This window comes from Wolffia australiana, chromosome 7 (assembly GCF_029677425.1).
Source record: "Wolffia australiana isolate 7733 chromosome 7, ASM2967742v1".
Lineage (NCBI taxonomy): Eukaryota > Viridiplantae > Streptophyta > Magnoliopsida > Alismatales > Araceae > Wolffia > Wolffia australiana.
Window position 1 is genome coordinate 18681513 of NC_135841.1, and position 27685 is coordinate 18709197.

At 42.4% G+C, this 27685-nt stretch overlaps 2 protein-coding genes across 6 annotated transcripts; both read left to right on the forward strand.

The window, feature by feature from the left end:
• Positions 1–126: 126 nt before the first annotated feature.
• On the forward strand, positions 127–27685 carry LOC144705432 (Sodium Bile acid symporter family). 5 transcript variants are annotated; one of them, XM_078578099.1, is made up of 15 exons: positions 127–495; positions 574–679; positions 886–993; positions 1076–1143; positions 1942–2020; positions 2101–2159; positions 2238–2306; positions 2794–2907; positions 3069–3090; positions 19305–19372; positions 20046–20131; positions 25324–25453; positions 25836–25937; positions 26033–26107; positions 26834–27685. In XM_078578099.1, exons 1-14 carry the CDS (start codon positions 334–336, stop codon positions 26105–26107), a joined length of 1248 nt encoding a protein of 415 aa, XP_078434225.1. In that variant the 5' UTR covers positions 127–333; the 3' UTR covers positions 26834–27685. The 5 variants fall into 5 exon arrangements, 4 of the variants coding, with proteins under 4 accessions (XP_078434225.1, XP_078434224.1, XP_078434227.1 ...); XR_013582039.1 differs by lacking the exon at positions 26834–27685 and having other exon boundaries at positions 25324–25467; positions 26033–26071; XM_078578098.1 differs by lacking the exon at positions 26834–27685 and having other exon boundaries at positions 26033–26251.
• On the forward strand, positions 11899–16338 carry LOC144705434 (uncharacterized). Its single transcript, XM_078578102.1, has 2 exons — positions 11899–12961; positions 13291–16338. Exons 1-2 carry the CDS (start codon positions 11899–11901, stop codon positions 13317–13319), a joined length of 1092 nt encoding a protein of 363 aa, XP_078434228.1. The 3' UTR covers positions 13320–16338.

Genomic DNA, 27685 nt, shown 5'->3' on the forward strand with positions numbered 1-27685 from the left:
GACAAAAGGTGTTCGTGGAAATCAAAATTTCTGGTTTAATATATATATTTAATAGATTTTGAAAAACGGTAACTCTGTGGGAAGGAACTACCTACAAATAAACGGTTATTTTCCGAGTCAAGATCATCGCCATAGCCAAATTGCTTGGAAGCGGCGGAGCGATGGCCAAATCTCGACGCTTCTCCCTTCTTCCCGGGGAAGAACACTTGATGGGTCGTGCATAAATGCTCGATCTTCCCCCAAAACCGACGACCGCGGTGATTGCTGTCCGATTTCTCAATTTCAAAATCGCCCAGCGCGCTCTCGATCGTCTATTCTCTTCGTCAATTGGCGATGGCGACGATGGCTTGTCGATTGCTCTATACTCAGTCGCCACCTGACTCAGGAATCCGTCTCCGCCGTGCAAGAACCTCTCCTGTGCGCAAGAACATCTCTCTGCGTTTATCTCACCTCCGCCTCTCAGTCGTTTCTGGAGCAGCGAATGGTTCGTATAAGGTAGCCTCGTGTGCGGCAAACTGCTAGTTTGGTTTCTTGTTTTGAATTGTGATGTGATGAGGTCATATTTGGAAGCAGTTTCAGAGCGGGGATGAAGAGCCCGCAGAGAAGGCGAAAGAAGGAAGACTGTCGACTTGGTCGCGGCCTTTATTATCCTTCGTCTCCTCCAATTTTCTCCCTTTAGGTGTAATCCTCGTACGAATTTTCTCCCTTTATTGTACCATGATTTCTTCTCTGATTAGTCTGGATTCACTAGTAAAAACGGGGATTAATGCCATTATTTCCCTTGATTGGGTGGAATTTCCTTGTAATGAGAATGCATAACCTATATAAAGCTGAATTTTGAGAATGGTTATAAATTTTTATTTCTTTGTGACTCGTCATTTGTAGCTCTCCTCAGTGGCGTCTCTCTGGGATTGATGAACCCTACGCCTGGCCTTCTCGCCCACCAGTACTCGCTTTCAAAGTTTAGCACTTTTGGAATATTCATCATATCAGGTGATTATTTTGAGAAACAGAGTGATTTTAATTGTCAGAGGTTTAATTATTCTCTGTTTCTAAAGATGTCTTCTGCATCCAGGACTTACTGTGCGGAGTGCAGATGTTGGTGCAGCTGGAGAAGCATGGCCTGCTGGATTATTTGGTGTGGTATGTCATGCTTTGTCACGGACATTTCATAGTTATAGTTTAAACGAGTAATTTTCTTTGTTAGATTGATGTTTGATGGATCGAGTTCTTGAAATCCCCCAGAGTTTGACCAAAAAAATGGAAAAATTGTTTAAAGGCGTTTTCTTTACTTCTATAATGAGCTAGAAATTCGAGGGAAAACCTGCTCTATATTCGGTCAGGCTAGCCTGTCGTTATTAGCTTGTGTCATGGTCCATGATAAGGATACCTAGATTAAGATGTTTTTCTGTCAAAATCACTTTGTTAACTAGTAGTTGACACCTCAATTTCCGGTAAACTATTACTTCTGGGTTTTAAGTACTGTAATGTATCTTCACTAAATGCTTCATCTGGGAAGAATGCATTTGGAAAGGCGGATAGACTTTGAAGTCTTATTTATTTGATGTAAAAGGTAATACACAAACGTTTTTTAAAGAGCCATCTGGTGAAGATACAAATTTCATATCTCCCCCGGGTTGTCCCTTATTTTTCTTTTAAAAAAAGGTCAATGTCTTGGAAGATGTTGAAAAATAAACCCTTTCTAATGAATCCGTATATCCACTTTTATAACTCAGTAGGCCAGTCGTTGCCCTACCTAATAGGTTTTATTCCACAAGTTCTAATAGTTATGCTGGATTACAGGGATGTGTCCGAGTAAATCAGATATCTTAAGGACACAATTACAGTATTCTCTAGACTTCGTCTGCTACTCTTCTATTCTTGGCAACACAAACATAGAGTAAATAGACACATGCTAAAACTATATCCTAATTTTTGCAGGTATCAATTTTATTCTTCACCCCATTGTTTGCAAAGCTGATTATGAAAGTTCAACTGGTGCCCCAAGAGTTTGTGACTGGTACGTGAGTTTTGTACTCGTTCAACTCAGGAAAAAAAATTCATTTTTAGAAAAAAAATCTGACTTTGAAACTATTCCAGGCTTGGCTATTTTTTGTTGCATGCCTACTACACTTTCAAGTGGGATAGCATTGACACATGTATGTCACATATGTGGTATCTCTTTCCGTAGATGGTTTGTTTTATCACTCTGGTGACACAGAACAAGCCTCACGCAGCTTGCAAAGGGAAATTCGGCATTGGCTTTAGCAATGACTCTTTTATCAAACTTCTTTGGTATCTTTATTGTAAGTTGGTTCTTATTAGTATTTCAGTTTATTTTCTTGGTTTTAATGCCTTCTCATAAAGTTTTATTTCTTGGGTGTACTGTTATGTTATTCTCTTTAATACATTTTTGGCCGTCCTTTTATGATATCGAATGTATATTATTAGTATTATTATTTAAAGTCTCTTGAGGTTTTCTCTGATGAGAGTGGAGTTACTTCTCATTACAGTGTTTTCATATATATATTTTTTTCTCATCTCTGTGTCTATCATTCCTGCATTTATAAAAGAGTCTAAGGGATTGTTGTGTCTTTGCACTTTTGTTATCATCCTCTATTTATGCCTTCTCATGTTATTTATTTTGTTGATTGCATTGATTGGTCATTTTTGAACTCAAATGCTTATGATGATAGAAATTTTCACAAGTATTTCGTATTACTTGAATCGCCCCTGAGTATTTTTTTAGCTCTCTCTGATTTTTTTCAATGCTAATAATGCTTGTCATCTCAGATGCCTCTGTTGCTCTCCAACTTTATAGGACAAGGTGCTGGAGTATCCATACCAACCTTTCCCCTTCTTAAAAGCCTCCTCATGACCCTCCTTGTCCCTCTTGTCATTGGAAAGGTAATTATTGTTGCCGTACTCCAAAGAAAATAATTTACTTGAACCTTTAAAATATTTATTATTTTCCTACTTCTAAGGTTGGTAATATATTCGTTTTACATGTCACTGTCTATCATTCAAAAAATGTAAGGCAAAGCTTAATGATATTACTTTTTTTGCAGATTATTCGAGATTCTTTTTCAGGTAATTCGATGTCCTTTTTTGCTAATCCTCTTTTATAAATGGTTAAGACACCACATTTCATGAAATCCATCTTTGAATTTTTTTCAATGCCTGTTGTTTATATCACTACGACTCATTTATCATGGAGTTTTTGGTCAATTTATGTTTGCTACTTATTTCTAGTAGGGACAATAATTTCGACTATTTTTCTCCTGAGGGTTTCGAGGATCGTATCATCTTCAGATAAGACAGTACCTGATATGTAACCTTATGATTTATTCACCAGGATTCATGCATTTTTCTGACTTAAGACTCCGATATGATCCCTGACCCTTCCGAAGGACATTTCTGTCTCTAGTCCTTAGGTTAGTACGCTATGAATACACGTAGCCCCCCAAATGGGAAGATGTAGCAGTGAGGGTTGATTTGGCAGGAAGGAAGGAGACACGAGAGTGTGGAGGAGCCACCTGGTATAGAAGATGCCCTCTATGGAAGGGTCGAGTCTGTATGGGAGATCCTCCTTAGAAGGCGTACACCTGCCAATGCAGGCCTGTACCACCACGACTTCAATTTACTCCTCCATTTTCTCAATGCATCGTCTATAGTTTGGTTTATTTCTTTCAAGAATCATGTCTTTGATAAAAACCTACATTATGGTCTCTATACTGGTATATGAGCCTGGTCAATCTTCCTCCACCATTGCACTACAATGGCCACGCCTCTGCCTTTGCCGCACCATTGTCTTCGTCGCAAGGGACCATCACCATGTCTTTGTCCCTACACCACCGTGCCCACCTTTACCACAGCATTGCTGTGCCACGGGCGCCATAGTCACGCCTCTCCTTTTCCCTGCGACCACCAGACAACACCTTTGGTGCGTGTGAGACAAGAGGAGGGATAGAGATAGTGAGAAGGGGAGGTGGAGAGAGAGAAGAGCTCCTTCCAAGCGGGAGACAACAGCTCGCCGGAGAGATGTCCTGCTTGGGCGAGACCCTGAAGATGCGGCGCTGGTCGATTAGGTCACAGGAAAAGGGGTGAGAAGTAGGACGGACTCGGGGTGAGATGAGGGAAATAACATACCATCAAGTTACTCGCTGCCTTCTTTACTCTTTGATGGGCTACTTATACCCTTCTTCTCCCGTCTACTTTGGTACACCCGACGGTGAACCATATCATAGCCCTAATGGGTTTAGTTGAGGTGCCCTTGTGACCCAACCTGCAGATCAAGGTGGCAACCGCCCACTACCCACTACTCAATGGGCCTCGGACATTACCTACTGGGATGCTTGCAGTTCCCCTATGAGTAGTGGGTAGCGGGCGGTCGTTGCCTTGATCTCCAGGTTGGGTTTCAACTTAACCCAACCCAATAAATAACTGCTCAGTTTGGTGATGACCACTATGAGTTAGAGCACTTTGTGTCATGATCTATTCCCTCTAGTAACCCTTCCGGGGGCATTCGCATCTTTGCATTTCCCTTTAAATATGTAGCCCCCTTGTTGGAAGGCACAACATGATGTTACAATTTGGTTTTTCCCTTTGTCAGCTATTAACTAACCCCATGACGTCCACTCCATCAGATCTCTAACCCAGTGGCAACGCCCAATCTGCCACTCCTCAGTCTTCATCCACCTTGGCGTCATTTATCTCGCTTATGCCTTCCTCTTCTCCTTTCGCGATATGTTCCCTGGGGGAATCATATCACCTTGCTGCTTATAACCCCAAGATGGCATTGTTACTCTTAATGAGGAGGCAGTGATTTGCACAGTCCCACTAACTCCAGAGGCTTTAAATAGAAACTCTCCCCTCAAGGTGCAGGGCCAGCTGAATAAGTTGTGCATGGGGCTTTTGTCCGAAGCCATCTCAATAGGAGTAGCACTGGACAAGCACCTCCAACACTGCTTCCCAGTTATTTTTTCTCCATGTACGGGGTATCTCCGCCAAATGAATTTGATCGCTTCATCACACTGCTGCCAAGATCCAAGATGGTGGATTTGAGACCATATCAATATTCTCATGGGCAAAAGAATGAGCTGGAGTCAATCATGCGAGGGGGACTCTTCTCACAAGGTGTCCTTCTATGTCACAGATCCCTACAAAAGCCCTAGGATACTCGTTGAAAGATGGTACATGATGATTTTGTGTGGATGATGCAGCCTGACAGATAATCGCATGTTGAGTAAAATGATGACCCCTGACAGATTACCCATTCCATTTGTTGATGAACTGTTAGGTTTGATGATTTCCCCAAGATGGACATGAAGTCAGGATACATCAGAGCCACAAGAAAGCAGACGACAATGGCCAAACGACTTTCAAGACCCATGATGGCCTTTATGAATTTATCCCGATGCCATTTGGGTTGACTAATGAATCGGCTACCTTTCAATTTTTAATGAATCCGATATTGTGGCCCTTCTTGAGGATATAGCTTCAGGTATTCTTGGATGATGTTTCATTTACATCACAATCGTGGATCAAAATCAAATCCATCTCTTGGATATCTTTAATCTCCTAGAGAAGCATCAACTCCATGTGAATCATTAAAACTGGTATTTGTTCAATGTAGATCTAGAGAAGATATCAGCTGTATAGAATGGCCGCTTCCAATGTTTGTCCAAGAACCGCATTACTTCTTTGGGTTAGTGGGGTGTTACCACTGTCTCATTGCCAACTTCACATTACTGGCTTTGGTCCAAACTCAACTACTGAAAAATGCCTTGTCCAAGAGGCCACTTCAGGCAACACGCATTTAAACAGCTCAAGCAGGCACAGGAATCGGTGCGTATCCTTGCCTTGCCAGACTTTACAAAGACCTTTCATGTTGGAAACAGATGCATCTGGGCATGGGCCGGGTGCGGTAATGCTGCGAGGGGACAAGCCAATGCCCGTCAGAGTCACTTGCATCTGTCATAAGAAAAAAAATCAACTTACAACTGAAAACTGTTGGAAGCAACCATTCCTAGTTCTATTTTTACTTAAATCCTTTTTTTCTTTTACATTTGGGCCCACTTGTATCGTAATGGGCCCAGTAACATTCAGGCCACTTGTAACCCCATAAATATGGGGAAAAACTATTCGTGAGTTTTCTGTTTCTCCAAAAATCCTAGATAGCCACCAGAGGTTGCCAGACTCCAGTCTAAAATCCGCAAAAACTGTAGCCATAGTATTAACCATGAAGAAATAAAAACACTATCTGATTTTCCATTAATTCGTGCTCAAGTTGGACAAAGCCAGCTTGAGGTTTCTGATGGTCAACTGGAAGGCCAGCCTTTTCTTTTGTGGTCAGCGACGAAAGAAAAGAGGCCTTTGCTTTATTGTAATGTTAACTTCTTATCAGAACACCGATGCAGAAAAGACTTAAACCTCATTATGATATTTGACAAAACTGAATTACTTGAGGAAGCAGATGAAGAACCAGATCCGATGCAGATGGACGATATTCGAATTACTGATGGATCAGCATTTTTGTCCCAATTAACAGCATTTATATCTCAGGTGCCAGTGAGAAATCACAGTATCAAGGTCGGGGGACATATTTCGGGGCTCCCAGTGAAGATTCTTGTGGACAGCGGAGCATCCCACAATTTTAATAACCCCAATGATATATTAGTCACATCCCTTCAGATTTATGCAGGAGCATGTTTTGATGTTACACTGGCCAATGGGACTCTGCAATCATCAGTATTTGTCTGTCTGGATGTACCAAATTATATGCAAGGAGTAGACATTATCCAGGACCTATATCCCTTACCAATGGGAACAATTGATGTCATACTTTGAGCTCAATGGTAAAGGACCCTAGAATGGTTCTTCAGCAATTATTATCTATGAACTTTGAAAATTCTATGGCAAGGGCGTGTTCATCAGCTCAAGATGGATCCCTACTTGTTAGCAGCTTCAACACCATTATTCCGTGGTGCACAAGACATTAGTAACAGTAAAAGGCAGTTCCAAGCACTCAATGCAGCATGCGATCCTATGCAATCCATGGTATTTACCATTCAATTGTCTACTTAAGTTGATACTTTTCATGTTCTTCGCCCTTCGTTTTTTGAGTCTAGTTTGGATTTACCACCAAAAAGATATAGATCATACAGTGCGTCTGCTACCTGGTACCCAACCAATTAACTTCAGGCCTTACCTCTACTTTTACCTTCTCAAAATGAGTTGGAAAAATTAACTCAGGATATGATTTCTTCAAACATTGTCAGACCATCCACCAGTCCATACTCTAGTCCAGCTCTACTGGTCAGAAAGAAACGTGGAGATTGACATATTTGCATTGACTGCAGGGTCCTAAACAAAGTTATTGTTCCAAATTGGTACCCTATTCCAATAGTAGACAAACAACTTGATGCACTGCATGGAGCCACTCCATTAACTAAACTAGATATCAAATCTAGGTATTACCAAATTCAAATGTATGAAGAAGACATGTATAAGACTGCAATCAAAACATACCAGGGACACTTTGAATTTTTAGTCATGCTGTTTGGGTTAAGTAATGCCCTGGCCACTTTCCAAGCTCAGTACACACCTCCGCAATGCCCTGGTGTTTTTTGATGACATTCTGATATGCAGTAAGTCTAATACAGAGCATGAAAAACTTTTGCATCTGGTTTTCCACATTCTGCAAGATAATAGCTTAAGGATCAACCCAAAGAAATGATTATTTGCGCAAGACTGCATCAAATTCCTTGGCCACTGGATTTATGCTCAATGCTTGGCAACAGATTCAAGTAAGTTGATACCGCCTCAGCATGGCCACCCCTGAAATCCTTGTAGCAACTCCGAGTATTCCTAGGACTAACCAATTACTATCAACGTTTTGTTGCTCATTATGCTTCCAAAGCTCAACCATTGGCAGCGCTACTTCAGAAACAATCTTTTAACTGGACCAAGGAAGCAGACAAAGTCTTCACAGAAATGAAGAAAGCAGTCACTACAACTCCTATCTTAAAATTACCTGATTTCTCAAAACCATTTATGGTAGAAACTGGCGCCTCTGGGTTTGGACTGGGAGCAGTACTTCTTCAGGAGTCACACCCTATAGCATATTACAGTAAGGTTCTTAGCAGCAATTCAAGGCTCAAGTCAGTATATCAATGGTTGTGATTTTGTCAGCACATAAGTGGAAACATTACCTTTTATTCAAAAGCTTTTTATACATACAGATCAGTTCAGTTTAAAATTTTTTGCAGAGCAGAAAGAAGTACCGCAACACTATCACAAGTGGGTATCCAAGCTTTTGGGTTTCAACTTTGAAATTCAGTTCAAGTTAGGAAGGCACAACATTGTGGCAGACTCCTTGTCCCGATCCATGATAGATAATCAACCACATTGCCACAGCATCTCAGTGACACATTGGTTAGATAGGCTGTTAAGATTCTGCTCTGTCTTGACCGAAATTAACAGTTGTATCTCAAACAAATTCCAATTGCAATAAAACGAAGTCTTTCAAATGTCTTCCTCTGAGATAACAGAAACAGAGGGTGGCGAGAAGAGAGAATTGAGAAGATAGAGATTCCCGTGGGTCAAAGGTAGAAGAAACGGGAAGGTAAGAGAAAGAGACGACAGAACGTCGATGAATGGTTGTGGCTGCAGGAGGACAACGTTGTTCTGCTGGCAATAAGGAGACAGAATCACAACTCAGAAGAGAGGGGTGATGAAGATAATGAGAGAGAGAAAGAGAGGCTCACAATTAGCACTTAATTCTTGGTACGCAGAGAAGATAGAAGAGGAACTCTTAGGGCAACAGAAGCAGAGACAGAAAAAGAGTATTCCATTTCATAAAAAATACGATATTTATACAGAGGCCGTGCAACGGCTAGTAGGGGTGTATCACGTGCAGTACTCATGTGATACGCTCTAACAAGAATCACAACTCAGAAGAGAGGGGTGATGAAGATAATGAGAGAGAGAAAGAGAGGCTCACAATTAGCACTTAATTCTTGGTTTTCCCCAATCGTAGCCTGGCTTAAATAGAATTCGTAGTGGGCTAGGCCTTGTTGGGCTTAGTGGGCTGCTGTCGGGGCCTTCGAGTTTAAACTCGCTGGTGGATCATATCATAGGCCAATTCTGGACAAGGAAATACACTAAGATCCCAAAATTTCCAATATCAAAGAAGCACTTCTTTCTCAGTTACCCACTACACCAAACTATACCTAGCAATACTATATTCTTTTCTACAAAGGTAAAATGGTATTTCCAGAAAATATCTTTTTTATTCACTGGGTCCTAAAAGAGTATCACGAATACCAAAATAGGTGGTCATGAAGGAGTAGTTAAGAATCATAAATGTGTTGCGCAACAGTTATATTGGCAGGGTATGAAAAAGAGAATCAAGGACTATGTAGCAGTCTGCTAAATTTGCTGGCGTGACAAGTCAACAACACTCTCCCCTGCAGGTTTAATGCAGCCATTCCCTGTCCCTGAACAAATATGGGAATACGTGTCCATTGATTTCATTGAAGGGTTACCAAAATTTGAGGGATATGCCTCAATTATGGTAGTAGGTAGCAGGTTAAGCAAATATTGCCATTATGTTGGACTGAAACACCTGTTATTGCTGACATTTATTAACGAAATTGTCGGACTACATGGAATCATCGTTCTATATTTTTAGAGAGAGACAGAACTTTACCAGCTCTTTTTGGCAAGAACTTCAAAAAAATTCTGCAAGCAGCGGTCAAACTAAGTTCATCATACCACCCTGAAACTGACGGATAAACAGAAGTCAGGAATAGAAGCTTGGAATTCTACCTACATTGTTTTGTTTCTGAACATCCAAATAAGTGGGCAAAATGATTAGCATGGCAAACATAGTCATAACTCTTGTGTCCACACATCTACAAAGATGACCCCATTCAAAGCTGTTTATGGTAGAGATCCTCCTATCATTCGCTATGGCTCTCTGCCATGTCCTCTAGATTTGTTAGACTCTTTACTCACAGAAAGAGACAATATCTTATACAGATTACAAAGCCACTTCACCAGAGCCCAAGCAATTATGAAAAGGAAAGCAAATCAACATCGCCATGATATCACGTTCCAAGAGGGTGATAAAGTGTACTTGAAAAATATGACCATATAGAATAAAATCACTGGCCACATGAATTTCCAAAAAATTAGCACCATAGTACTTTGATCCTTGCACCTCTATCAAAGAAATTGGACCTGTAGTTAATAAACTGGACCTACCTGAGTCAGCAAATATTCAACCTAGTTTTCCATATATCAAATTTACGCGAAGCTGTGGGAGATAATATTAACATTTTACCTGTTCCTACAAACATTTCTGATGAATGCGAATGACAGGTCTACCTTGAAGTGATGATTAAAAGACGTTTCTCCAGAAAATGTTTGCAGCTACTCATCAAGGGGGAAAACTTGCCCAATTTTGAAGCTATATGGGAAGACACCAGTGTCATCTCCCAACAGTTCCCTGAATTACAGATTGAGAACAATTTGAACTTGGAGGGAATGTTGATACAAGTCTACCATGTACCTATCAAAGAACTAAATGTTGCTGGTCAATATATGGTGGGTCAGTCAACCGAATAAGAAGCCTATAAATAATAATCAGGAGGAAGAGAAGAGACAGTAGTTTCTCAAGGTAGTTGCCGCAGCAACTGGCTGGAGGCCGGGAGAGTCCCGGTCTAGAGGGAGGGTTACTGATCCAGTAACTTTAGTTTGAGCTTCCTTTTCATCTTCTTGTTTCTTTCCATTTTGTTCCCACTGCGGTAATTCTCCAACTCTATCGTACATTGTATTTGGTATTCTTGGAAGCATTGTTTGTTCACATTGCATCTCTATGTTGCAATCTATTCTATCAAGAACTCAGGAGGCATTTTTTTCAAAAAAAGAACTGAGGTGGCATAACAGAATTATTACCAAGAGTTTGTGTTAGTCCAGCCCATCTCACGTGGGCCCATTAAGAGATGACCGTTGGACTCCAACGGTCATCCCTCCTTGTGTACACGACTATAAAAGCTCGATTGTACTTGTTGTAATCTTCTTGACTGATTTTTCATACAAATATATCGTTCTCCTTTTTATTCTCTCAATCTGTCTACTGGCATCATCGTGAGGTTTCACATGGTATCAGAGCAATCTTGAAATTGGCGGAAAGAAAAAAAACATTTGGTGAAGTTTGTCGCTGATCCACAGCGAAGTTAGGTTTCCACTCTTTGGTGGAGAAGACCGGCAAGGTCGTGTTTGTTTCGCTCGATTCTTCTCGGCGTGAAAGGTCGGCGAAGCCCTTTCGACGGGAAAAATCGGCGAAGCAGGATACTCTCGGCGAAGCCTTCTCGACAGGAAATAAACGTCAGCTCTCCTCTTCTTGGCGAAGAAGGCCCGCAAAGCTTGTCCTATTCTCCTCAGCGGGAAAGATCATCGAAGCCGGACCTTCTTGGCAGGAAAAGTCGGCGAAGCCCGACCTGTTTTTCTCTCCCGGCGGGGAAGCTTGGTGAAGTCTGAACATTGCTTCTATTGGGTATTCCTTTTATCGGGCGTTCCTTCTATCGGGCGTTCCCTCTATTGGATATTCCTCCTATCGGGCGTCCCTTCTTTTGAGCATTCTTTTGGGCAAGAATACTTTTTTTTGGGCATTCTTCCCAAAACGGGATTCTTCTATTGGGTATTCTCCTATTAGTCTATTGAACTATCCCAAAATGGGATTATTCATTGGGGCCGTACTCATTCGGCAATAGTCTCATCTCAAGAGAAGAATCAACAACATTGTGCCGTATTCATTCGGCAAGCATCGACTCGACGCATAACTCAGGTCGGTGACTCTTACTTGTGTTATTCATCAGTTAAGCAAGCTTGATGGGTGGTAAAACCCGATCAACAATGGTGGAAAAGGAGGCTGAAAGTTCGACCTCCAAGGAGACTGTTATTACAATCCAGAACAGGGTGATTCTACCTGATCTGGATATGAAATACAACGGCGTGAATGGTCAAAAATGGGTTACGCTTGCTCAACGATCACTTAAAGCTGCATATTTGGGTAAACATCTGACAGAAGATGCACCCTCAGAGGATGATCCAAAATCATATATCTGGGAGTCAGAAGAAGCGCTAATAGTCAACTGGATGATACGAAATATGGAAGAAGAACAAAGGGACGATTATCTACTTATAGATTGTGTTCGTGATTTGTGGGAAGAGATCAATAAATCTTGTGCAGAAACTCATAGCGACTTTCGGGTCTTTGATCTCCGGGAACAAGAGAGGACACTGAAGCAAGGTAGCATGTCTATATCTTCATATTCGGCAAAGCTCAAAGCTATTTGGAGGGAGCTGGATCTCTTGTGGCCTACAGGAGATAAAAACTCCCCCTCCTATCTGCGAGAAGTCAAATTCAGAACAGTTACGTTTCTGATGGGGTTAAATCCAGAATACGAAACTTTACGGAGCCAACTACTCCATCGGGAACGATTTCCAACACTGGCAGAGGCTATCTCTGAACTACAAGGGGCAGAGCGACGGAAAAAATTGATATGCAAGGACGAAGAGCCCACTCCTCAGCCCTCTGTAGCTCACCTCGCAAAAAAGAGTGAACCACGGAATACCACAAGTTCTGCCACGCAAGCACCTACGACGCAAGCACCTAAAGCATATTCTAAAGAAGGTAATCCTCCCGACCCACCAGTTTGCAGCTATTGTAGGAAGGAAGGCCACGTAAAGGACTGCCGAAAATTGGCTTGGAAGGAGCAGATCCGGAAAGGCCTTTGGATACCTAGAGACCAGAAGAAGGCATATGTTTCGAGTGAAGGGAGCGATCCCTCCACCAAGAAGAGTAATGACGGGGGCGAGATTCAGAAAATCATCCAATCCGAAGTGACTAAAATTTTGCAGAAGATGAGCTCTACGTCACTGGTCAGATCAGGTAAACACCTTGCACTTACTACTCATAATCATACGAGTTCCATATCATCATCTTGGATTTTGGATTCAGGGGCGACAGATCACATGTCACCCCAAAAATCCCTGTTTAAATCATATGAACCGGTTTCTAGTGGTCATAAAGTTTTTACTGCTAATGGTGGGATTTTAAAAGTAGAAGGAAGGGGGACCGTCTTTGTTAAGGGAATGCAATTAAAGGAAGTTTTACACGTACCTGACTTAAAAGCAAATTTACTATCTCTAACGCAGTTAGTTGTTGATACTAATTTGAGATTCATTCTCGATGCCAATTCCTGTTTTTTGTGCTTCAAGGACACCGGGAAGAAGATTTCATCTGTTAGACGGGAAGGGGCCTTCTCCTACTAGACGGATTGGAGGAGGGTGATCATCGAAAAATGGCATACAACACCCAAAGTGAAGAGTGGGTCATCCTCCTTCATCGAAGACTAGGGCACCCCTCATTCTATCTTTTGAAACATGTATACCCCAACTTGTTTAAGGGAGTTTTTGTGGACAATCTGATTTGTGAGTCATGTCAATTTCCCAAACACAAAAGAACGAGTTTTCCTCCTTCGAATCATCGATCTTCCGCTGCATTTGAATGTGTCCATAGTGATGTATGGGGACCGTGTTCCACCACGGGTCTCTTTCATCACCGGTGGTTCATTTTATTTGTCGACGATTTCACTAGATATACCTGGGTATATCTGCTGAAATCGAAAGCTGAAGTTTCATCAGTCATTACACTTTTTTGCGAGACGATTCATACACAGTTTAATAGAAAGATCAAGGTTCTCAGAACAGATAATGCCAAAGAATAATTTTCTGGAGAGGTCATAACATATCTAGGGGATCAGGGAATTGTACACCAGTCCTCTTGTGTAAACACTCCTCAGCAGAATGGACTTGCTGAGAGGAAAATTGGTCATATTATGTCCACAACTCGAGCTCTTCTGTTCCAAGGAAACTGCCCCAAACAGTACTGGAGTGAAGCTGTTGCCACGGCCACTCACCTCATAAATCGCACCACGTCCAAAACTTTAAATTTCTCTTCTCCTATTGATCTTATGTCTACAGAATTTCCACATTTGTGTTTAAAGACTAACTTGCCCGCCAAGATATTTGGTTGTGTCGTATATGTACATGCTCACCATGCAGGAAAGTTAGATCCCAGGGCACTCAAGTGTCTCTTCCTGGGGTATTCATCGACTCAAAAAGGTTACAGGTGTTATCATCCCAACTCAAGGCGGATCTACACTACAGCAGACGTCGCCTTTGACGAGGGACGGATGTTTTATGACGCAGAAAGCCGGTCCGATGGGAATCTCGACTTGGAGGTGTTGACGAGTGACAATGAACAGCTGGCACTCTCTGCACCACTCAACACGAGTCTACCGCCCGTTGCAGATCCGCTTCTCTGCCCCATTTCGGAGGAAGAACAACCTAATCTCTCAGATCTCAATACAAGCACTGATGCCGCGGTGTGTGCCGACACTCCTAGCAACAATGGCTGGTCTATCGCCGTCAGCAAGGGTGTCCGAGCATGCACACAAACAAAGCGATATCCTGTTGGAAACTATGTGTCATATAATCGAATTTCCCCGGCGTATAATAAAGTGATTCAAGCCTTATTGAGCGTGACGGTCCCACAAACAGTCAACGAAGCCCTGCGGTCAACTGAATGGAAACAAGCTATGGATGAGGAAATGGAAGCACTTGAGCGAAATTCTACATGGGAAATGGGTCCTCTACCAGCTGGCAAGAAGGTGGTGGGTAGTCGATGGGTTTTCTCTATCAAATACCATTCCGATGGCTCTATTGCACGGTATAAAGCTCGCCTGGTCGCACGAGGATATACCCAGTCCTATGGTATTGATTATACTGAGACCTTTGCTCCGGTGGCAAAGTTGAATACAATTCGTGTGTTAATTGCTTTGGCAGCGCTCTTTGATTGGAAGTTGTTTCAATATGATGTCAAAAATGCATTTTTACATGGCGACTTGGAAGAGGAAGTATACATGTCACCACCCCCCGGCTATTCTCTGAGTCACAATTCAGGTGATGTATGTCACCTTAAGAAATCTCTATGTGGCCTCAAGCAGTCCCCTCGCGCCTAGTTCGGAAAATTCTCTCAAACCATGCTGGCTGCCGGTTTCTTCCAGAGTGAAGGCGACCATGAGTTATTCATCAAGCATAGTCCTCACGGGAAAATCGCTATTCTTATTGTTTATGTTGATGATATTATAATCACAGGAAACGATGTGGACGAAATTCGGAGCCTTGAAGCACACCACACTAGCTCTTTTGATATTAAAGCACTTGGCCTACTTACCTATTTCTTGGGCACTGAGGTGGCATATTCTAAGACTGGAATCGTTCTGTCCCAGCACAAGTATATTCTTGATCTACTACGGGAAACCGGTAAATTGGACTGTCGTCCAGCCGCTACTCCAGTAGACATCAATGTCAAGCTAAAGGCTGAGCAGCATAGTCAAGATGCCCCAGTGAACAAGGCGTCATTTCAGCGACTTATTGGGCGACTGCTGTATCTCAACCATACTCGCCCTGATATTGCATTCGCTGTTAACTCCTTGAGTCAGTTTATGAGTGACCCTCGGGAGTCTCATCAACAAGCAGCCGATCGCATTCTTGCCTATCTGAAAGGATCTATTGGCCAAGGGCTCCTGTTCCGGACGGGTGGAGAACCCACTGTGGCTCTCTATACCGATTCTGATTATGCAGGGTCGTTTGAGGATAGTCGGTCCACCACAGGGTATTGCAGTTTTATTGGAGGTAACCTCGTTACCTGGAGAAGTAAAAAGCAGAAGGAAGTATCTCTCTCCAGTGCTGAAGCTGAACTTCGTGCCTTAAAGAAGGGAGTGTGTGAGGGCATGTGGCTCAAGGATATTCTACAAGACTTACATATTTTTCCTGGTACGGGGGTCAATCTTTATTCAGACAGTAAGTCTGCTATTGCTATGGCCAAGAACCCCGTCCAGCATGAACGGACCAAGCATGCACGCGTGGCACGTCATTACATTAAGCAGAACATCGATGATGGGTTTATTATTCCCCATTACATCCCAACGCTGGAGCAAGTAGCTGACATTTTCACGAAGGGCCTACCAGGCCCACAATTTCAAGCTTTGGTGTCCAAGTTGGGCATGTTTAACATCTATACCCAACTTGAGGGGGGGTGTTAGTCCAGCCCATCTCATGTGGGCCCATTAAGAGATGACCGTTGGACTCCAACGGTCATCCCTCCTTGTGTACACGACTATAAAAGCTCGATTGTACTTGTTGTAATCTTCTTGACTGATTTTTCATACAAATATATCGTTCTCCTTTTTATTCTCTCAATCTGTCTACTGGCATCATCGTGAGGTTTCGCAGTTTGTTACATTGTTCAATATCTACCAATACAATTGAAGGACATGTCACATAATATGGCCATTTATTGCCCTAAAGTATCTATTTACTGTTATGGATTTCACAACGGAGGTCCTGGACCTATGTGGGGTCCCATCATCTATAGTATCAGATAGTGACTGAATCTTCACTAGCATCTTCTGCAGAGAACTCCATTGACTTTGAGATTTGGAATGAATGATGAGCTATTCAAAGCTGTATATGGGAAGATCTGCATACCATCCGCAAATGGACCGCCATTCGTTGGTAAATTTTATGCTTGGGGAATTTCCTCCATGTCTTTTTATCTGATCAGCCCAAGAATTGGACCAACTGGACCCATTTGGGTAAAATGAGTTACAATACATATTCCGCTCTTTGCTGAAGGTGAGCCCTTGAAAGCTGACCATGGGGAGAGATCTGCCCACTTTGATCAGGGTACACTTTGATCAGTCACGGCAGCATGTACAATCTTCAAAGTTGTTACAATCCACTCCCTCTAGTAAGCCCACTAGGGGCATTATTGTCTTTCCCATTCCCTATTGAATTTTCCTTTAAATATGTAGCCCTCCTCGTTTGATGAGAGGACATGATTTTACAAGTTGTTTCCTCTCTTGCAGCTTCTCTCTCCCTCGACGACGTCCACTTCGTTGATCCCCATGACGTTCACTCTGCCACTCATCCACCACCCTCGTCCCCTCTGCGTTCTCCATTCCACCAGGGCCAGCTTCTTCACAATATGATCCCAGCGGGGAATGTATCAGAAGGAAACTCCCTGACATGTCATTAGTGGTCAATCAGCTTGTCGCTTATTAAAGATTGGTTCACTCTCAAGATCCAGCTCCTTGCATGGTTTGGGGTCAGTCAGGTGGTAACAACCCACCAATAATTTTTCAACATCAAACAAGACAGTACAGTGACCTATTATCAGGAGGAGTTTATCCAATTTGCTGCTAATTTTCGAAGAGTATTGATAAGCAGCCATTGCATACATATATATCAAAAAAGAGGAAAGCAACTATTTCCACACATGCGGAGTGACCCACACGTGTGGACATTCAAATAAAGGCGAGAAACCAGCAGGCAGGAAGAGATATAAATAAAGAAGAGGGGCATCCAGAGGGGGCATTCGATCAACTTGCTACTGAAGGTTGGTGGAAATTCTCCATTGTCTTCCGCTGATCCGGCCGCCCAGACTCCGTCGCTACACGACAGTTCTATCCAGGAACACGCCATCTCCAGGCTAATCTTTCTCTTCCCCCTTGTGTCTCAGATCTGTTTCATGTAGACCGATCATTGATAACTGTATCAAGACCGTGATATTTCTGGTTACTTGAATTCCACTTCTTGCATTTCATCATACATTGGGATAGTACGAGGTGTTTCCGTCAACATCTGTTAGGTCTGCCAGAGTCCTAACAAGTATCCAAGGAACTGATGATGGACTACTTCTGAAGGCCTGATCTTGGAAATTTGTGCTGAGTTAGACTAAGAGAATGCCACAACCTTCAATCAACCTGGATGAAGGCCAAACACACTAAAAAATATTATTAGCACTGGCATCAGCCAGGATGGTGCTCACCTTCCAATCACCCGCACAAACCATTAGTGACAAGCTATGGACAACAGAGCTCTCCAGGCCCGCACCAATCTGGTAGACCCATACTGCACTATCTGAGTTCAAGATCAGCATTTTCTTAAATTCCCCTCCAGCCAACTTCTTCGGAAAATGAACCTCATCCCTGAGCAGGTCCAGGATCATTGAGTGAAGGGACCGCATTTTTCTTGTGAGGAGAAATTCTTTCATGTTCATTGGTGCAACAAGGAGCTCTTGGTAATGGTCCTATCAGAGGGCATACTCTTTGATTCAAGTGGGGTAGAAGAGATGCGGTAGAACCACAGAATAAACCATAATATGTTGAAGTTTCCTTCAACCAGACTTGAGTCATCACTATTACTCAACTGTGGGGATACGCAAAACTTCATATCTGCGGATCTAGTGGATATTCGAACATTTTCATTTCTTCTTCCTCTTCTGACAATATCACCTTGTGAAGAAGCCTCAAGGGAGAGAAAGCTCTGAGGAGAGAGAAAGCTCAAGGGAGAGAAAGCTCCGAGGAGAGAGAATGTGTAGAAGAAAACAAACAAAACAGCTTAGCTTAGGGTTCTCTTCAAGAAGGTACATATAGAGAGACAGACAGAAGAGAGAGAAACAAAAAAAGAAACATATAAAGCTTATTCAATACCTTGAACAATAAGGAGATATTGTAGGATTAGGACATCTGCAAAGGTGTTCCCATGATGGTTCAACGACTCACTGTCATAGACAACTATTTCCCACTTCGTGTTGGTAGTGTGGATGTGATATTGGGTATGCAATGGCTACAGAGTGTGGGAAAAATCGAGGTTGATTTGGCTGAAGCTCAGTCTGACCTTTGTGGTACAAGAGCTGGTCATCTCATTGCAATGCAACATGAGCATGAGCTGTCCCGGAATTTATTTCGAGTCAAGCTGCAAGGGGATGGGTCAAGAGAATGATCTGTGCATGGATTTCTTCCAATTGTCCCATTACGCTAAGCCTGAGATGAGGGACATTGATCCAACCTTGGTCAATCAGCTGCAGCAAAAATTTGGCACTATCTTTAATCTCTATGGCTACAAGAAGCATTGACCATACTATCTGCCTAGAACTGGGCATTTCACCAATCTCACTGCAACCCTTCTGCTACTCGCAGACCATGAAGGTGATAGCGGATGAGATGTGTGGATTTGATATCTGATTCGAGTTGCTAATTTTAGTGTAATACTCCACTTGTGTGTTTCGCTCATATGTTTCAAAGGGGCTTAGCATTTGAGTTTTATGATTTATAGGGTTAAGATAAATGCTGAACTTTCGTTTCTCATCTCTGTATCTTCAGGTGTGGCAGAATTCGTGGACCAAAATCGCAAGCTCTTCTCAACTGCAAGTGCAATTTTTCTCAGTCTGGTATGAACGAATTTCTTAAGGAATATTCCATTCTATTATCTGTGATCATCATCTGGAAAAAGTTTATTCAAGAACTTGAGCATGTTCTGAGCGCACTCTTCCACGAAAGATCATCAAGGAATCTCTTTTATGTTCTGTAGCAAAGTTTGTACTGCTTGCTTTCTCATAAATGCATGGGTTTTACTTGTTTAAGTTGCTGTGCTTTATCCAAGCATGTGCACGCACATTCCATCAGTAGAAGATTTAACATCAAACTTGTGTTTGGGGACAATGGCAAAAATTTTCATTGCCATTCAAAACCTGTATTCGTCATACTCATCTTGAGTGTTGATGTTGATTTCGTCATCAACATCATCTTCATGACCAAAGAAAATGACAATGACAATGAAAACTGTCATCGTCTCTCATCATCTGAGTTTAACAGAGGGAGTATGACAAGAGGGGCTGACGAGACAAAATCATCATGCCTTCAGATAAGGGACAATGATGATTTCATCATTTTCATCCAGGTGAGGTAGAGACAGAAAACTCATTCTTCCAGTTTGTACATGGAGATTACTTTAGTACCCCTAGGCATAATTTTTCAAATCTTTGGTTTAAGAGGGCATCTATCTAATAATCTGCTTGCAATAATAACTTTTATGGGATACCTAACCTCCGAATTTATTTTTAGGTACCTTGGATACAAATCAGCAGGTCAAGGAGTTTGCTGTTGAACGTTCAAACCATGGCCTTTATTTCGGCCATGGGATTGGGAATGTAAGTCCATTGTCTAATACTATGTGAGGCTTCATATTTGATACTCTGCTACTCCGCGCTTCTAGTTGTTCCTATCTGTGAAACGGAGCAATCCGAGGAGAGAGAAAGCTAGAGAGAGAGAGATGAACACCACAAGATTCCTCGTTCAAGGTGGTCTTGGATGTAGAACCTGTCAATATTGACATGTTTCATCCGATCATGGTACACTGGATCATGTGCAATGCTGATGGCAGACTTGTTGTCGCAGCGGATGGTGATAGGTTTTTCGTAGGGAATGCGGAGGTCGTCCAGCATGTGCTTGATCCACATTGCTTCATCAATTCCTTTAGACATGGCTCTAAATTCAGCCTCAGTGATGGATTTAGAGACAACACTTTGTTTTTTGCTTCGCCAGGTGATGAGGTTGCCACCGAGGACGGTGCAGTAACCTGTAGTGGACTTATAATCTAGTCTGGAGCCTGAAAAATCAGAGTCAGTGTAGATATATAAATTAAGTTTACCTGTGCGTTGGTAGGTGATGCCGAGACCAATGGTGCCCTTTAGGTACCTGAGAACTCGATTAGCAGCTTGAAAATGGGAAGTGCGAGGTGAGTGCAGAAACTGACTTAAGACATTGACGGTATAGCAAATATCAGGTCTAGTGTGGGACAAGTAAAGAAGTTTTCCAATGAGTTTTTGATATGAAGTGATATCTATTGTGGGGTCAGCCTCGTTAATCAAGAGATGGTGTTTAGATTCAATGGGTATGTCACTGACCCGACATTGGGTATGCTTGGTTTCTTCTAGAAGTTCAAGTATATACTTCTGCTGAGTCAGAAGCATACCGTCAGCAGACCGGGCAAATTCAATTCCAAGAAAATATTTTAAGGATCCTAAGTTCTTGACCTGGAACACATTGCTGAGATGTTTTTCCAGTTGAGGAATTTCCTGAAAATCGTTTCCTGTGATGATAATATCATCAAGATATACTAAGAGAATAGTTAATAAGGACTAAGAATGTTTAAAGAATAGTGTATGTTCTCCGTTGCACTGTTTATATCCTAGGTCTTTCATAGTATTAGTGAATTTACCAAACCAAGCCCGAGGGGATTGTTTTAATCCATACAAAGCTTTCTTTAATCGACAGACTTTCCTGGACGTCGTACTGTCTCCATAGACAGGTGGGAGAGTCATATAGATCTCCTCCTTCGGCTCCCCATGTAGAAAAGCATTCTTAATGTCATATTGTTGTAATGGCCAATCAAAGTGCACTCCCAAAGAAATGATGATACGGATAGTATTCATTTTGGCTACCGGAGCAAAGGTCTCCTGGTAGTCTATGCCAAAGGTTTGGGTGAAACCTTTAGCTACAAGCCAAGCCTTAGGCTTGTTGGTGATATCAAGTGTGCATTTCAGGGTGAGGACCCAGCAACATGCAACTGCCTTTTTACCCTTTGGAAGATCCACAATTTCCCAAGTATCATTAAGCATCAAAGCTCTCATTTCCTCATCCATAGCTTCCTTCCAATGAGGAATTCAGAGAGCTTCTTGAGGTGTTTTTGGAATATATCCTTCCTGAACATGAGTGAGGAAAGTTTTATATTCTGAGGAGACCTTATTAAAAGTCAAAAGATGAGCTGTGTCAGTTGGCCGAGGCTTGACACAGGATCTTTTTCCTTCTCTAATGGCAATGGACCAATCACCTTGTGAGCTGTTGTCACCTGTGATGGGTTGAGAGGGTGGAAGTTGGTCTTTTAGGTTGTCATGATGATATTTGGGAGAATTAAGATCAGACAGAGGATCTGCTGTTGTTTCAGACAGATCTGTTGGAACGACTGCAGGGTCTGTTGGAGAGTTTTCAGGAAGAGCGGAAGACGAATCTTCCTGAAAAACAAACACAGGCTCCGGATGCTGAGACGAGTCGTTGTGATCAGCATCAGGAGTAGTCCTTGCAGGAATATGTTCATCGAGTTTCTTTAAGTAGTGGAGGTCCCTAAGTGTGGTATGTCTATCAGTTTTATAGAAAAAAGATTTTTCATCAAAAACAACATCCTTTGAAACAAAGTGTCTTCTAGTGGTGGGATGATAGACTTTATATCCTTTTTGAGTTGTAGAATACCCTAGAAAAACACCTTTAAGACCTTTGGTAGACCACTTGTCTAGCTTATGTCCAGGATTATGGACATAGGCAACACACCCAAAAATTTTTGGGGGTAGGCCGGTTCGGAGTCGAGCAGTTGGGTAATGTGCTTCCAAAACTTGAATTGGACTCAGCAAATTCAAAGTTTTGGAAGGGGTGCGGTTAATTAAATGAGTTGCAGTCATCACTGCAAAACCCCAAAGATTTAATGGTAGGCTAGCTTGGATAAGTAGTGTTCTGGCTTTATCTACAAGATCCCCAATTTCCTCTCAGCAAGTCCATTTTGCTGAGGGGTATAGGGGCAAGACGTCTCATGAGTAATGCCTTTGGATGCTAGGAGTTCATTTAACTCGTTGTTAATGAAATCCTTAGCATTATCAGTTCGGAGTCCTTTAAGCGTTTTCCCAAACTGTTGTTCAATGAGGACAATCAGATTGCGGATATATTTGGAAACCTCAGATTTTAATTTTAATAGAAACACCCAAGAAAAACGACTGTGATCGTCCGTACAAATGAGGAAATATTTAGAACCAAGGAGATCTATGGAAGACGATGGTCCCCTTACATCACAATGCAGTAATTCAAATGGAAATTTTGTACGGTGATTACTAATTGGATAAGTAGGCCTCTTAATTTTCCTAATTGGCAAGCATCACAGGTAAATGAAGTCAATTCATGATTCTTAAATAGATGAGGGTACACTTCTTTAAGAAGATGGAAAGATGGATGACCCATCCGTTGATCTCCATGGTCTTTTCCATTGATGCTTGTGCGACAGCCACCGTAGGTCCTGTCCACGGGGTAGAGGAATCTGATCCAGGTAGATAGTAGAGGCCTTGATGGACTCTAGCTAGCCCAATCTTCGATTTGAGGACCTTATGACATAGGTAAACATCAATGTCATCAAAAAGAATATTATAGTTTTCCATTTTTGCTATTTTTTGCACTGATATTAGGTTAATAAAGAGTTTTGGAACGTGCAGCACATAGGAAATGGTACCTAAAGGTTGGAGATGGATCTGTCCAATCCCAGCAACCGGCATGAGAGAGCCGTCTGCTGTTTGGACATGCTTTCCTGGGGCTATCATTTCATATGTCGAAAAACAAGTTTTCGAATGAGCCATATGATCAGTAGCCCCAGAATCGAGTATCCAGGCTAATTTAGAATTTGTAGTAAACCTTTTTAGACTAAAGATAAGTTCGGGTTTACCATAGTTGGCCATTGATGTGGATCCGATAATGCTGCCCGGGGAGTTGATCATACTCTCTAGGTTTTGCAGCTTCTGCATCACCATCTGGAGTTCCCCGGTAGTCGTTGAAGCATCGGCTGAGATGACTCCCCCTTGCTGAGAAGTCTGGGCTAAGTGAGCCCTGGCAATGTGTGGAGGCTTCCCATGAAGCTTCCAACATTTATCTTTGTGGTGCCCCGGTTTTTTGCAGTAGGCACAGATAATGGTATCTCTGGGAGCTCTCCCAGTATCGGTTCGGGGAGCCTCGTAGGCTGGGAGATGCCGCTAAGGCGTATAGCCTTTGGCGACATAATAACAATGTGCTGTGGAGGCCCCCTTCTCTTGGAGAATGCGGCTCTCATCTGTCATGAGCTTGGAGACAGCTTCATTGAAGGTCGGTTCGACCTCCTGATTGCACGACTGGCTCCTACAGACTTCAAACTCCGGATTGACGCTGAAGAGAAGTTGCAGAGACGGAGTGTTGACCACTGAGCCCTAGCTGTAGGTTCAGTGGGCAGTGGCCAGACGTGATCGAGCTCCGTGTAGATATTCCGGAGCTCTTTGGCATGTTCCTTGATCGTTTTTTCTCCCTGCCGAATAGTAAATGACTTATAAAGGAGATCCACGATCTTGGCTTTGTCACCTTGTTTGGAGAGGTCTTGCTGGACGCCCTCCCAGAGCTCTTTGGAGGTGCCAAAGGAGGAATATTCTCCTTGGCAATCTCCTGACAGAGTATCCAGCAGCCATCCGTAGACAACTTCCTCTTCGATTACCCATTGAGGGAAATTCGGAGAGGTCCTTGGAGGAGGACTGTCGGTGAGATGATGAAGAAGGCCCCGGGGTGTCAAGGCAGTTTGAACCCGTTGAGACCACAGAAGAAAGTTGTTCCCATTGAGCAGAGCACACTTAGGAAGAATAGGCAAAGAAGTTAGCCACCTATCTGAGGAGACGATGGCCTGCCTTCCTGCTGAAATCTCTGGTGCAGCAGCTGGCAGAGCATTGGAATTGTCGTTGGCTGCCATGTGAAGATGCTGGGATGCCGAGATGCTGATCTGCTGAAGAATTGCAGGGCTGGATGACTCCAGGCACTCTTGAGCACAATGCAGAACAGCACAAAGATGAACCCAGCACGAAAAAACTCTCCCTCTTGAGTGAGAAAAGTGGTTGAAGATGCCTCCCGTAGGATGCCTTCAACCTTCAGCAAGAAAGGTCAGAAACAGGCTAGAAAACCTGCTCTGATACCATGTGAAACGGAGTAATCCGAGGAGAGAGAAAGCTAGAGAGAGAAATTAGAGAGAGAGAGATGAACACCAGAGTTGGGGCACAAAAGATGGTCTATTACTGCCAAGAGTTCCCCTTTTATACACAAAAAAATCCAGGGCACTAGGCCCTTTGAAATTCAAAAGAGAGGTTACTTGTTTAACAACTGTCTTATTTGTCTTATTCGAAAAAGTAACCGTTGGAGGGTCCAACGGCTAGCCGTTGGACTCTGGGCCTGTCCAGGACAGGCCCAGAACATATCAGGCCCTTAGTGGGCCTGATATTCCCGCCCTTAGTGGGCCTTCACTAATGGGCCCTTAATGGGCCCTTAGTGGGATTGTAATGGGCCCTTAGTGGACCATTACTGGGCTGCTAATGGGCCTTCCAGGGGTCCATTAGCAGCATTCTAAGGGGAGTTAGCAGTTCCATTAATACCCTAACGATTCTATTACAGTTACATGGCCTTAGGCCCATGGTTAGTGCATCAATCCTTAACACTATCTAAGCAATCTTAATTTTTTAACATTTGAATTTTGACTTTTGTCAATGAAATGGTAGCTCAGGTTTTGACCTTTTGTGTATAGGCTCCTCCACCTGGCTTTGCTGGCGTTCAACACCCTTGCGCTGAAAGGCGGGTCAGCAATTTCTTTGAAGAATAATTCTGTTTTTACAAGGAAGGAGAATTCTCGTGCTGTGATACTCATAGCCAGCCAGGTCAGCGCTGAATGGTAACAAACTTGATGTTTGTCATTGATCTTTATATTCATCTTGAAGCATCATTTATCTCCTTCACGTCGAACTCCAGCATGAATATTTAAGCCTACAGATCATGCATATCGTAGAGTTGTTTTTCTGATGTATGGCATAAATTAGTCAATTTTTATGGTAATTTCAAACAGTGATACGAGTTTTCTCTTTGTAGCTTATTGAATGGAAGCTCTATAATTACAAAAGATTTTTTCCCCAAGTACAATCACCCAGTTCCATTGAGCTGAATCCCAAAATTAGCCGACATACTGATTCAAAATCCCTTCAGTTTTCATGTCTTTCTTTAATTTTCTGAAAGGAAATGACTCAGATTTTCTTAATCTGGCAGAAAACTCTTCCTGTGATGGTGGCCGTGGTGGAACAGCTCCGAGGAGCGTTAGGAGAGCCTGGCTTGCTGGTCCTTCCTTGCGTGGCGGCGCACATAAACCAGGTAAATTCCAAGTCTTTCACTGCTCTTAATCATTGCAGATTTTTTTTTTAACGGTTTACTCGGCCTAGACGTTGAATGGAGTGGTCTCCCTGCAGATAATCATTGACTCTTTCTTGGTCAACCTGTGGCTTCGCCAGGACCAGCTCGCCTCCTCGCCAAAAGAAGAATAGGTTAGACTTCCTATCCCGAAGCAATGTCTTTTTTGCTATAATCCTCTCTTCGACAGAAGAAATTATTAGAGAAAGAAATCAGAATCATGCAAGATGTTATCTATGATAATTGGTATCATAATGATACATGGTTCCGGTTCTCTCTCTCTCTCTCTCACTTTCTCAAAAAACTGCTCTGTCTTTCTCAAGAAACTTCTACGTCTCTCAGAACCTGCTATATCTCTCTTTCTCAAGAAACCTTTCTCTATCTCTCTCTCTCTCTAAAGAAACTTCTCTATCTCAGAAACCCTCTCTCTCTCTCTCTTTCTCCCTAAAGAAACTTCTCTCTCTCAGAAACCCTCTCTCTCTCTCTTTCTCTCTGAAGAAACTTCTCTCTCTCTGAAACCCTCTCTCTCTCTCTCTTTCTCAAGAAACTTCTCTCTCAGGAACTCCCTCTCTCTCTCTCAAAAAACTTCTCTCACTTCCTCTCAGAAACCTTCTCTTTCCCAAAAAATACTCTCTCTCTGTCTCTCCACCTGTTTCACTTCAGTACGATCTTCGGCAGGATAAATGATAAAAAAAACAACCATCAAGAACCTAGACGTTAACTGTGAAAGGGGGTCTCATAACGATACAAGGGTCTTCTCTCCATCTCTCTCCAGTAAAACTTGTCTCTCTTTTTCTCCCACCTCGCTAAACGAAGAGCAACCATACATTGAATCTCATATCATATCTGTTCCGCTTCAGCCTTCTCTTTGACAGAAGAAAGGATCAAAGAATGAATAAATTACGAAGAAAGATGCTACTTACGACGGTGGGTCTCATAAGCTTACACGGGTCTGATCCCCTCTCTTTCTCTCTGATAAAAAATACTTGTAAATATATCTCTCGCTCTTCGTATGGAGAGAAGAAATTACGAAGAAAGATGCTACTTTCGACAGTGGGTATCATAATCTTACGCGGATCAAAGAATGAATAAATTACGAAGAAAGATGCTACTTACGACGGTGGGTCTCATAAGCTTACACGGGTCTGATCCCCTCTCTTTCTATCTGATAAAAAATACTTGTAAATATATCTCTCGCTCTTCGTATGGAGAGAAGAAATTACGAAGAAAGATGCTACTTTCGACAGTGGGTATCATAATCTTACGCGGATCAAAGAATGAATAAATTACGAAGAAAGATGCTACTTACGACGGTGGGTCTCATAAGCTTACACGGGTCTGATCCCCTCTCTTTCTATCTGATAAAAAATACTTGTAAATATATCTCTCGCTCTTCGTATGGAGAGAAGAAATTACGAAGAAAGATGCTACTTTCGACAGTGGGTATCATAATCTTACGCGGATCAAAGAATGAATAAATTACGAAGAAAGATGCTACTTACGACGGTGGGTCTCATAAGCTTACACGGGTCTGATCCCCTCTCTTTCTCTCTGATAAAAAATACTTGTAAATATATCTCTCGCTCTTCGTATGGAGAGAAGAAATTACGAAGAAAGATGCTACTTTCGACAGTGGGTATCATAATCTTACGCGGATCAAAGAATGAATAAATTACGAAGAAAGATGCTACTTACGACGGTGGGTCTCATAA